The following is a 12,920-nucleotide window of genomic DNA, read 5'->3' on the forward strand; positions in this document are numbered from 1 at the left end:
AAGTGGTACTATCTTCGGTTGGCCATATAAATTTTGGAATCATTTTAAAAACCTTTCGGACCTCATCGTAGGGAGGGAGAGTAATAGTGTGGTGGCAAGTTCAGTGAGAAGAGACTGGAAGTAGGTGGGTAGGGCGGTGTAGGTGCTTCCCTTCTTTGTAGGGGTATGTAGGCAACAGAACTGAGAATGGACATTGAGAATACGAAAAATAGAGAAGGGAAGTAGGGAGATCATAGGTCTATCTCGCTTTAGCTTCCTCCTCCTCATCCCAGGTTAAGATTGGAAAATAGTCCTGGCATTGATTGTTCATGACCTCATTTCCTGAAGTAATATTCTTTAAACGTATGGGTAGAATTGACTATTAATGAGACACAGTATAATGAATTGCGTGGAAGAGAGAGAGATAGAGCCAGTCGCTGAATTATGCTGTATATTATGAATGTCAGCTTATCACGCGTCATTACCATAACGTTAAATAACATCCCTTTTGCTAACGGTAGCATGGGAGAAGACTGCAGTAGTCAGAGGTGATTATATGATTAAAAGATTTTTTATGTAATACGTTAACGCCTTAGATATATTGAACCTGGAACTTTTATTGTAAAAATAACTTAGTACATTTATAATTTGCTAAACTGGTACACCATCACAAATGATAGTGAGTAAATCATTAAATGGAATCAGAGACCTCTGTTCATAGCGTAGTCTACAGCCTTTTGTTCGATGAAGGTGCTTTATGCCAGCACGAACTCTTGCTCCTTGACTTGGTAGCTTTCGTGCAGGTAGGACTTGTCTGTGAGGTGCTCTGTGAAAAGTGCCTGACTTGCACAGTGTTCAAACTGAATACAAAGAAGAAGAAGGAAAAAGAATAAATAAATACTGTAGGAATTAAATCAAGTAAAGGGAAGATCAAACTATCATACGAACATTATCTCATAATTATCGAAGCAGCACGTAAAGATTGAACACTAAATAAAATACTGGAGAAGGATGAGTCAACCCAAATCGAGAGAGTCAGCAACCTGCAGGCATTGCTCTGGGGAAGTTGATGACGAAGGAACTTGCTGTGAAATGTGTGATGTATGGTTCCACTATGAATGTTTAGGTATCGAGGTCAGATACACACCCATACTTCATAGTGATAACATATTGTACATCTGTAATAATTGCAAGAGGTCTGAACAAAGAACACACAAAAACTCATTGCAGATGAACTTGAAGAAATAAAAGAAAACACAGAGATATTAACAAAGTTGATTCAGGATTCGGCTCAGAAAACTAGTGACGTAATGATCAACATAGATGAAATCCAAAACAAAATTGACAATGTTGATAAAGATGTAAAGACCATGACAAACATGGCAAAAAAAGTGTCTCTGATCAAATCTACAGACGAAGAGAGCACAGCAGCAAATGAAAAGAGACAAATTATGAGTAAAATAACGGCGCCTTGAACAGGTGAAAACAACAAGAGATGGACAAAAGTGGAGATTCAGAAAAATCAGCAATATATCAGTAAATGAGAAGGATAAACTTAAACCAAAAATAAAAGTAGTCTATGTCCCGAAGGAGGAAGATGACATTGTCGATAACATTGTAAAGAAAAATCCATGGACAGGTAGCCTCATTTCTAAAAATGAAAACCTGAAAATTGTAAAGGAAATGATAGCCAAAGATGACAAATATAAACACTATATCATCAAATGCACACCACAAATACGAAAGGCTATCTATGATAGAGGTGACAAATTGTGTACACTGTATAGCCGTTGCAAAGTATACGAACGTTACATGCGCTATCAATGCTATAAATGTCAGGAATTTGGTCACAGCGCAGCAGATTGTAGAAATGACCAAGCTTTTCCTAGATGTGGTGAAAATTACAAATCAAATGAATGTGCTAGCTACGTCTTTAAGTATAAAGAAAGGTCATAGTGATACTAAAGATAAAGCATATGATGGCAGTAAGTGCACAGTATATAAAGAATATGTGTCAAAGGCGAAAAATAATACGGATCATGGCTTTGACTAATAATCTTCAATGTAATTTAATACAAGAAGAAAGCAAATTTTAAAAAGAACTAAGGACTCTCTTATTCTGCAGGAGCTACGATGCTGACAAGAAAACACTGAAAGACAATAATAAAATATAAGAAGCACCTTATTTTGCATATGTACAAGGGCCCGCCCCGTGGAGGGCTGTACATAAAACCAAACAAAGTTACTCTTACTTTCCTCTTCTTTTCGGCAGTTTGGTTTTCGTTTCACTTCGAAATGCCTATCATTCCTCTTTAAACCATTTTCATTAAACAGAGATTACTATAGACCTAAGTTTCCGTGGAATCAGAAGAAAATTTTGCATGCGCTGTGCAAAGTTTTCATCTAATTTTCGTCACGTCGGTACTCATTACATAAAATAGCTTGCCCCATCCTGCAATAAAGTGTATTGTCATACCTTACTATAAACATAAAGTTATCTAGCGTAATGATTCAAGTTTGGCAGTACAACCAATTATCAACCAAATAAATTCATCATGTAGTGAAGATATATTCTGAAGTGTTTGAAAAGTAAATAATGGTTAAGCCCATATACAAAGAACACTGGTACAGGAGGCTAGAAGTATCTCATTAGAAGTGCCCCCATGCAGATAGTACTCGGTGTACAGATCCTGCAGCTGGATACATATTGGAATTTATTATCAAGGCTTAGTGCTGTACACAGTCGAAGCCGTTACGGATTTTCTCCAAGAACTAGAACCCGCGTCAGCGTAAGCCTTGTTTAATCTACAACCACCAATCAATTCGGTCCTGAAATTGATTGATGTTTGATATTCCTGTGAGTGAGAGAATGGTTCAAGAGTTTTGTCCTTTTTAGAATTCAATGTAAAGTTTAGTTAAAGTCTGGATTGTTTCATTTAGGATTTAGAGGCAATTATATACATGTGGACCAAATACGATGGTAGATATTTGACGACTTTAATGCATCATGACAGAAGCACTTTCGTCCTCAACCTCTTTCGGCGCAGTGTACACCGAAAAGGAAAACGCCCATATCCATGTATATTACAAAAATAGTCCCATTTGTTGTTTAAACATTTTGACATAAAGTATTTATTATGAGAAACATATAAGTTGGAAAATAAACCGATACCCCTAAAACTTTATGCTCATTTGTCTCTGGACACTTAAAAAACAATTAAGCATCGCGTCATTATTCGGAAAGGATTTTGAACACCTTATATATTCTCGTCACTTATGAATGATCTGACAATTGTAAACAAAACAAACGCGTTCGCCTGGTGGCCAGTAAGTGACAGAGGACTGGTCTCTCTCGAGCTAAATAAGCCGTTGGCATGGGAATGTTGTCAACGACGTGCACCATGTTTTGAGAGAGTGAGTATATGGGTAAGAGATATCCATCTGTGGAGTAGATTCGTGATGAAGACGGGTAGCCTGGATAGCGTAGCCCACCTGTGATAACTTTTGACAGTCTAGGTTAGGCTAGCCTTCAAGAATAGGTTAGACTTTCGTAGCTATCCAAAACTTGAGACGTATTTTGCAGTCTGTGAAGATAGAAAGAGAAAGATAGAAAAATCAACCTTCCTGAAGGTGACGCCGAGTTAGGCCACATCTGCTAAGGTAAGGTTAAAGCTTAGATAGGCTACCCTTGGATATTTGATGATCAGTCCCAGTAGACTGTCTAGTTGGTGGAATGTACTTTTAAAGCTGTAATGCAGAAGGAATATGAATTATCCTTTAGGGTAAAAAATAATGGTATAATTGAAAATTAGGCTACTACCACGGTCTGGTTCCCGCCAGTCACCGGCCAGAATATTTACTGCATTATCTTTATGTTTATGACATTTACTATGGTTTGTTTATCATTTACATTCATCCCAAGGAGCTGGTGCTAAACACGGTGCCATATTGCACATAAATTGGTAATTAATGAACCAGTGGGGTGCAGTAGTGGTCTTCAGTTTTACCTTATTTTTTTACTGTTACCATTATCGTTGGTTCCTAGCCTATGTATAACAATTATTGGGCTGCAGTGATAGTCTGGAGGTTTTAGTGGTGGGCAAGCAAAAGAGTGAATTGCACCCTTGGGTGTAAATTCTGCCATCAAGAATGGTAAGAAAGGCATAAGTCACAAGCTAATCAGTTTAAAAAGCCGTAATTCATGTGTTCAGTAAGCATAAGTCTTAAATTACATTATAAAGCACGAAGGTATGATGAGGACAGTTAGCGTACTGGGATATATCCCAACCTAACCTAATCTAGTGGGCCACTGGGGTTACCTATGGAGAGGGGCAGTGCCCCCTGGACCCCCTTCCCCAACCAGACCTTGGAGTATAAAATTTATACTAACCCAAACAAACAGTTTATCTGATCCTACAAGACATCATGGTGTGTGTGTGTGACATAAGGTCAAAGTTTTCCCTGTCCAGTAAAGATGAGGTGTTGATTGCTGTCAGGGATTGCATAAAGACAAGACTCCTTTGACATTTCATCTTCATCCCCAAGTAATGGCTTATGACACTTGAAAGTTACTTTGTTTTTACCAAGAAACAAAAGAACCCTTCGCTAGTTTGTTTCTAGCAAAAATTTGGAATATAACTAGTAAATAAGTTTTCACTATTTTTATTTATAGTTCATTTCTCTCAAACATTTGATTAGAGCTGTTTGATAATAATTCATTCACACTTAGAACTGACACCAGTTTGTAACAAGTCAGACTTTACAGAAAAGATAGAAAACTAGAGAGAATCAGCAAATATCATGGAACTTCACCAGGAAAACTTTTGATATTTTTTAATGGCTCAAAAGTTAACTGTTATGTCATAAGAAAAAAATATATGGTACAAAATCCTGTGTTGCACATGGGTGGCACATGCCTAAAATTTTTAAAAGCCATGTAAACAACAACCATCGACTTAAGACAAAATTAAAGCCTTCACAAAATTCTTAACCTGCTGTATTTACTTGCCCCTCTATAAACCATGTGGAAAATGTACAAAAATTTCCAAGGGGGTGACATACTTTTTCTGGTAGCTTTTTATGTGATTTTGACATAACACGTTTGTTACTGTTGGAAGTGCTTGGTTAGGTTAACAAATTACAAACACCATTGGTTCATCAGTACTGGGTGACCACAGGGAGTAACCAGGGGTTTTGGGCATTACAGAATGAAAACAAGTGAAACACATGGCTGCAGCCTAACCTAACCTAGGGCACCATTCCCTGCCTGATGCTCAGAGCTGCTTGCCTCCCCTTGGAACCCCTTCTTACATTGTATAAGTGAATATGAACAGTAAACAGTCTTTGTTTCTTGGCTTGGTTATTTGTCATCCTTGAGAGTTCCCACTGAGGTCTCCTGTTGTTTTTAGAATAAGTTGGGTGTCTTGAGTTAACCCAATATTTTCAACGAAGGTGAATATCAAACTGTGATGTATAATGAGTTAACTAAACATTTTTAATAGAAAAGAATGTAGGATTCATTAAAATTACATCAAAAACTATTTCATTTTAACCTGTACTTCCTAAGTAGCCTAGGCAAGTGAACCCTCAGGTAGGGCATTTTTACCTGTTTACAGTCTTTGGCAGTTCAATGCAGTTTAAAGAAAAACTCCCCTAATCTTCATATATTAACATAAATCGAAAGTAATGCACAGGTATTAGTCAAAGTTGGCAGTTTCATATAAATAAAACTAATTTACCATGAAACTTAATACCACAAGTCTGACAAAGAATGAAAAGGAGCATATCAATGGTCGAGACTCAAAAATGTTTGAAAAACCCCTCCTCACTGGTTGACAGTAAATATCATGTGTTGCTAGATGTCGCCACTAAGAATCAATCAGGCTTTTCTAAATAAATGTCCTGAATGTTGTTATGACCATTGGAAATAGGCAAGGGTACAATGAAAATTTTTGTTAGGAGCACTAATGGTAAAAAATTCATGGAGTAATTTTAGATATACAGTATAATTTTTTACATTTTTTCATTTATTAAATGTTTAAAAATTCTCAACTGTTTTGAGAACATTGCAAGATCTAGTAATGGAAAATCTTTGGAAGCCACTAAGTTTTAGTAAAATTTTTCCCTTTTGTTAAATGTTTTGCATTTCTTGTTGTGGAAGATTCAGAAGTTCTGTGGTTTAAATAGCTTGCTGTGAAATATACTTGATAGTTGAATTCAGTTTCATCACTTATAGTTGGGGGGGTAAACAGTTATAAAGAATTTTTTAAAGGGAAACTATAGATGAATGGACTTTAAAGTGTTTACTTTCATTCCCAGTACTGTACAGTATTTGCTGTATGTTTGTAATGTATGATGTCCATGCTTATGATAATAATCTTAGTTATTCATCACACAAGTGGTGAACAGTACTGAATGTCCTTGTTGCTATCCTGTATTGAACAAATTAAGCAGGTAGTTTATTTATGTGTACTCAAAATGTGGATGGGAAAGTTTTTCCATGTATATTTATACATATCTATTGTAGATGCTATTAACATTGCTGTATCGCTAATACAGTACATCTTTTCATTTTTGTTTCAGGTAACTGCCTGAATTCGAAGATTGGTATTCAAAGACATCTTATGTATTTCATATAAAGAATATTTGTTAAGCACCATGACGACCACAGAGCAGAGTGCTGTCAACAAGTCGTGGGAGCTCTCTTTGTATGAGCTCCACCGCACTCCTCAAGAAGCCATCACAGACAACACAGAAATTGCAGTTTCACCCCGTTCTTTGCATTCCGAACTTATGTGCCCTATTTGCCTTGATATGTTGAAAAACACAATGACCACTAAGGAATGTCTGCATCGCTTTTGCCAGGTCAGCTTCTTTCCCATTTTTATATTTCTCAGTAAATTTGCTGATAGCTACTGTTGTGAGAAGAGCAGGTAATGAAGTCTTGGTATTTCTCCTGCCTCTTGGTAGCAGCATTAAACATCACACCTTATTTGCACTTTTTTGTATTGTCATTTGTTATAATGTTAATTTTTCTTGGAGGGTAAGTAGGTTTAATAATTGTACTTCAGTGAATTTATAGAATGTACAAGCGGCTTAACAAACAGTAATTCTAGAACTATCATGTATTCCTTAGGCTTTATGTGCTTCCATATTTAAGTATTTTTCCACTTTTGTTGCCTGAAGCTACTAGGTATATACTCTGTCCTATACACAAAATTAATGATAGTGATAGTTTTCTAATCCCTAATTACCTTTTTGAATTAAAACTGTCACAGAAGCTATTGTTTGGATCTTTTCCATGAGTTAATTTTAATTCTGAACTCCCTTTTTCCTACGTAATAATTCTGTAATCCTTGTCCGTAATGCTAGCTGCATGTTTTTCTGAGTATCATTGTACTCTTTTGAGGTGCTGTGGTATATTTATTGATATTAAAGGTTTTCTGTTCCCTTCTCTCTATTTTATGTATAGGAACCTGCACTGAGTACCTGAGAGTTCAGTAGAAGCTTCACAGTTTCTTAGAGTTTTAGATTTGTATTGTAAGTGTTGATGTACAGCATACTTTTTAACCATTCAGTGTCCCAGTTTTTTGTTTTAGTGTTTTGCCTTCATTCTGTTTTTCTCTTATTTCATATTGTGAAGTCTGAGTTTTTTCATGTATATCCATAGAGTAATATATTAGTAATATTGATAATGATAATTCTAATGAAAGCTATCATAGTGTTAGTGATGATGAAAACATCTGTATCTACACTGATAATTGTGAGGGTATTAATAGGATATTATTAATAATGTATTATTGTTTTGTTTGTAAGCTGATACTGGCAGGCTGGATGAGGAAAATCTAGAGTATTATTGAAGGTTTGAATTTCATTATTGATATTATCATTGTCCTCATTTGATAACATTAGGATCATGTTGAATTTTGAGTCTATAAATAGTACAGTACTGTATTGTGGTTTCATTAAATACAGTACTGTACCAGTTTCAGTATTGGCATATATCTACAGTATTTAGTAAATGTGTTCGCTGCTTTTGTGTAATTGATGTTGGAGATCTTATGTAGTTTTTAGTTATCAGTTGGTTGTGTTTCCCATAAGAGTTTAATCATTCTTAAAACCTATGATAGATAAATGACTGATGTTTGAAGGTCACTACTTTTATGATTCTGTATAAAGTATAGGATATAGATTTTTTTTAGTTCTGTTTAGTACGGGAAAGAGATTTGCAATATGAAGCTGTAGATTTGAGTTAATATCTTCTTTCTCCTTTCAGGAGTGCATTATCACAGCCCTTAGGTCTGGTAACAAAGAATGCCCAACTTGTAGGAAGAAGTTGGTATCAAAGAGATCACTTCGACCAGACCCAAACTTTGACACATTGATATCTAAAATATATCCAAGTCGTGATGAATACGAGCAACATCAAGAAAGAGTTTTTGCAAAGTTGAATAAAAACCACAATCATGCATCACTTATTAATTCTATTGAGGAGGGAATCAAACTCCAGATTGCAAGTCGACAGAAGAACCGGAAGAGCATGCTAGACGATGGAACCACACCAACACCCACACCATCAGCTCCTTCCACACCTACACCAAGTGAGCCCCCAAGTACTCCAACCACCACCAACAGTGGGAACCCACCAGGATCTGCAGCCACTACACCAACTTCAGGTGCCACTAATTCTACCTCATCATCTACAATGGGCCCCAGACTAAAAAAGCAGCGGAGAACCTCAGAGAATGAATCTGGTCCTGGATCAAGTAATGATGGTAATCCTGGTGAAGAAGCAGAAGGCCCAAGTGAATCTGGGGAAATTGAATTGGTGTTTAGGCCCCACCCCTTGGAAATGAATGAAGATAATGAACTCATAAGAGAACTGAAAGATTCATCAATCAGATATATCAAAACTACAGCCAACGCTACAAGTAAGTCAGGATTAAGCACAATATGGTTGGGTATAAAGTTTTTATAGCATTATGAACATATGTAGTTATGAATTAGATATATAATAACACTTATCTAATGTGACTCTTGATTGTCCAGTTTACTTGAGTTGCCAACCCTTTTGGCTTGCTTGACTTTGCATGAATCAGGATAAATCGAATTTTTTCAATAACATCTCTCTCTCTCTCTCTCTCTCTCTCTCTCTCTCTCTCTCTCTCTCTCTCTCTCTCTCTCTCTCTCTCTCTCTCTCTCTCTCTCTCTCAAAAGGAAAGTAAAATTCTGTGATTTGTAGATAAATGGCAGTACTTTAGTGATGTTGGCCACAGAAAGTTTGAAGAAATCTCAAGTTGAGATGCAAAATGTTGAAGGCGCTTCAGATAAGACCTGCCATTTCAGTTTCCAGATGCCTTGAAAACTCTCATATGTTTACCAGAGGATAACTAGTGGAGACTTGGAGGGTATTGAACATCAGAAAAAAATCCCTTGCAATGTTAGCATTTAATGTTTCTCCTATTAGAAACAAACTTTACTTATTGTGAGCCTTGTTGGAAATAGAGCAGCCTGGGATGCTAGGGATTTTGAGTGGGAACATAATTAATCATGATACATAATGTTCATTGAGATATGTTGAGCCAAGAAATATGAGGTTTATTGCTATGCATTAGAGAATAGTAGAATCCATTTTGAGATATGTTAAGCCAAGAAATATGGGGTTTATTGCTATGCATTAGAGAATAGTGGAATCCATTTAACTGAAAGTCATAGAAAACATGAAAACCTGGGAATAATGTTTACCAATTTTGGGCAGAATCTCTATACATAAATTCAAATCTAGACCTCCCCATCAAATAGGATATAATTGTCACTGGGGACATTATCTGCTCAGTAAACAGGAATGCATAGACCATAGACAGAAGGCTAGCATTTACAAAGTAGCCATAATATAATTCAATTTGAAATGGAAACATCCACTTCAAAAGTAGAAGGAAACAAAATAGACAAAGTATAAGTATCACATACCAGACTGTAGAAGGTTGCCCAGTGAGATAGAAGAGATATATAGAAGTAGTGAAACAGGCAAAAGAGCAAAAGAGGCTTCCATTGAAAACCATGTTTATGGCAGTTCAAGACTGCTATCCAGCAAATAAAAATAACTGTAAACTGGATCAGATAGCCAAGATGGATTGTTAGGAACATGTGATTTGGTGATCTCAGGAACCTCTTGTGTACTCATAATAACTGCAGTGATGTAGTGTTTGTTCTATTTAATATATATAACACAGGTAGTAATGAAATTCTTGATTTTTTAGTTTTTTCATAAGTAGACAACAGAATGATATGAGAAGAAACTGTAGTGTTGTTGTTGTTAATATTTCTTTTCCTTTTCTTTTGCAGTTGACCACCTTTCCAAATACCTTGCCATGCGGCTGACTCTGGCAAATAGGACAGGGGAACTAGAAACTGAACTTCCATCATCACTGAATAATTTCTGTATATACATTGCTCCAACACCAGACCAGTATATTGGTGTAGGTGGGTCTCTGACATTAGAACAAATCAATGAAAAATATTGGAGAGTAAATAAACCTATGGAGATGTTCTACTCATGGAAAAAGGAATAGATATAAGCAAAGGTGCAAGTGAGATTACATTAGTCCATTAAGGTGTAGTTATTAGTTGATGAGACTTACACAGGTGTTTTTAAGAGTGACATATCTTCATTGTATTGTAATACAGGACCATGAAAACTTAGACCATATTTGGACGCGATGTCTTTAATGAACATCGTACATTTTGACTAATTTTTAAGTTCCATTGCTTCTCAGTTACTATTACTTTTGAATGTTTTGAGTACAGTTGTAAATGTTTTAATTTGATTCTGTAAATGCAACAGACTTTTAACAGGACAATAGTCAATCATTTTAAAAACTCAATCATTTCACTTAATAGTGCCACTGATGTATTTGGCAAGTAAGATTTCTTTTTTGAAATGCTTTCTGTCCTAGTTTTGGAGTACACTAAGAGCATCATAAGTGTAAGATGTGATTATACAGTAATAATTATTAAGCCAAGCACCCTTGTTATGGAGGCAATTAAAGATGCACATTTGATATCAAATTACTGTGAGTGTTTTTTCTCCAAATGACCTTGATCTTAGTGGAGTTTATATCAAAGCCATCCCCAGTGAATTTGATTGTTGTTCCCTTCATGAAAGTTATTCACTAAAGGCACATTTTCAAGAGGCAAAACCAGTTTGATTTTATTACAAGTTAAGTCCAACATTGGTGGATACACAACAGTACTGATCAGCTGGGTGGTGGTTCTCAGCTTAATCCTTAGTTGGGTTGCTGTTTTAAATGAGCCTTTTCCAGGTGTATCTACTTTGTGTCCTCACTTAGTCTTAACCTTTGTCTATCATGCCTTCTTGAATGCATTCTCCTCTTTGCACTGCCATTTCCAGGATCTCTCTTGCAACATGTTGATCATCATCTCCTTTCCTCATCAGGTGCCCAAACCATCTCAAGTCTTGACTCCTAGGATTTCTTTGACACTTCACTGACTTTTGCTGATCCCCTGACGTAATCATTTCTTATCCTCATTCTTCATCACTCCACCCAGTCATCTAACCATCCTCATCTGTGTCTAACTTTGTACCATGTCATATATTCAATCTTTGTTCAACATGTCTTCATCCCTCTACTCTCTAGCACATGTCTCTACCTGTCTAGCTTTCTGTCCAGCACATAACTCCACCAGTCGAGCTTTCTCTCCAGCGCATATCTCCACCTGTCTAGCTTTCTCTCCATCACATAACTCCACCAGTCTAGCTTTCTCTCCAGCACATATCTCCAACTATCTGGCTTGCTGTTGAGCTCCTTTCTAGTTTCTGCAATCAAAACAATGTCCTTAGCATAGATTATTCACCAGTGGGGCTCCTCCCTTAGGTCTTTGGTGAGTTCATCCAGCATGATGTTGAACAAGAATGGGTTCAGCACTTATCATTCCTACAGCAATCTTCATGGATGATGGTTAAATGTCTATACGTTTCATTAATTACTTATATTTTTCTGGTGCTACCTGCTCATTTCAACTCTCCACACATCCTGTTTGAGTACTCTATTGATAATAAGCCATTTCTGAGCCAGTAAAGTTCATATGATGAGCCTTTGGCTTGTCTCTGTACTTCTCCATTACCAGCATATGGAGCTTAATCCCTAGTTTCTGTCCAACAGCTCATTTCATTATTTATTTCCCCAAATGGTTTCCTGACAGGTGGCCATACTGAATCCAACCACACCCTAAAATTTTTACTTGGGCTTGAGAGTTTGGCTGGTATGTACCCATGCATTGGCTAGCTGAGTACTGATAGCTGACAGTTTAAGCATAAAGCAAACATCATGGACACCCTCAGTTTTCTGGAAGTCTCAAATTTTCAATGTCATACTTCCCATTAGCTGTATGTGCACTGTGTAAAAAAAAATGCATTGAACAATCACACTTAGTCTATAGGTTCCCAATGACAGTGCTGAGACTTACTTATTAAAAATTAGATTGAGATACCTGAAATTTTGTATACAAATTAAGATATTTAAGAATTATAAAAATCACCAAGGGTCAACATGTTTAACAAAATACAGTGTTAGAGGATTTTTAGGATGTCACTTATTGAGAATAGCCTACGCCTAACCTTCACGACAGTGACTGACCTAATTTTTAATAGAAATGAACCAGTCAGCAGGACCTTGTGAAGGACGTCACCAATAACTTTATCTAATATTGCCAAACCTAAATCTGCATTTGTTTTATCCTAACCTGTGAGAGGGAAGTGTCAAAACCAAGTGTGACGTGAAACAACCCACAGGTTATGTGTCTCTTGCTTGTGCAACAAGCTTATATAACAGGTAAAATGTGGTCTCAATACATTTTTTTTACCAAGAGAAGTGACTGCTGTTCATACCTCAGTAGAAATGATATTCACATTGGTGAACACA

At 36.5% G+C, this 12,920-nt stretch overlaps 1 protein-coding gene across 3 annotated transcripts; it reads left to right on the plus strand.

The window, feature by feature from the left end:
* Positions 1–3,217: 3,217 nt before the first annotated feature.
* Positions 3,218–11,046, plus strand: Sce (E3 ubiquitin-protein ligase Sce). Of its 3 annotated transcripts, none has more exons than XM_067084569.1 (4): positions 3,218–3,639; positions 6,562–6,843; positions 8,255–8,909; positions 10,324–11,046. In XM_067084569.1, exons 2-4 carry the CDS (start codon positions 6,637–6,639, stop codon positions 10,548–10,550), a joined length of 1,089 nt encoding a protein of 362 aa, XP_066940670.1. In that variant the 5' UTR covers positions 3,218–3,639; positions 6,562–6,636; the 3' UTR covers positions 10,551–11,046. The 3 variants fall into 3 exon arrangements, with proteins under 3 accessions (XP_066940670.1, XP_066940668.1, XP_066940669.1); XM_067084567.1 differs by having other exon boundaries at positions 3,250–3,393; XM_067084568.1 differs by having other exon boundaries at positions 3,256–3,405.
* The last annotated feature ends 1,874 nt before the right edge of the window (positions 11,047–12,920 follow it).

Source organism: Macrobrachium rosenbergii, chromosome 41 (genome assembly GCF_040412425.1).
Source record: "Macrobrachium rosenbergii isolate ZJJX-2024 chromosome 41, ASM4041242v1, whole genome shotgun sequence".
Classification (NCBI taxonomy): Eukaryota; Metazoa; Arthropoda; class Malacostraca; order Decapoda; family Palaemonidae; genus Macrobrachium; species Macrobrachium rosenbergii.

Excerpts from the sequence above, each read along its gene's own strand:
- Sce (XM_067084569.1), top strand. The coding sequence starts at position 6,637 with ATGACGACCACAGAGCAGAGTGCTGTCAACAAGTCGTGGGAGCTCTCT. Across the intron at positions 6,844-8,254 it reads GTCTGCATCGCTTTTGCCAG|GAGTGCATTATCACAGCCCT; the intron begins GTCAGCTTCTTT and ends TTCTCCTTTCAG. Across the intron at positions 8,910-10,323 it reads AACTACAGCCAACGCTACAA|TTGACCACCTTTCCAAATAC; the intron begins GTAAGTCAGGAT and ends TTTCTTTTGCAG.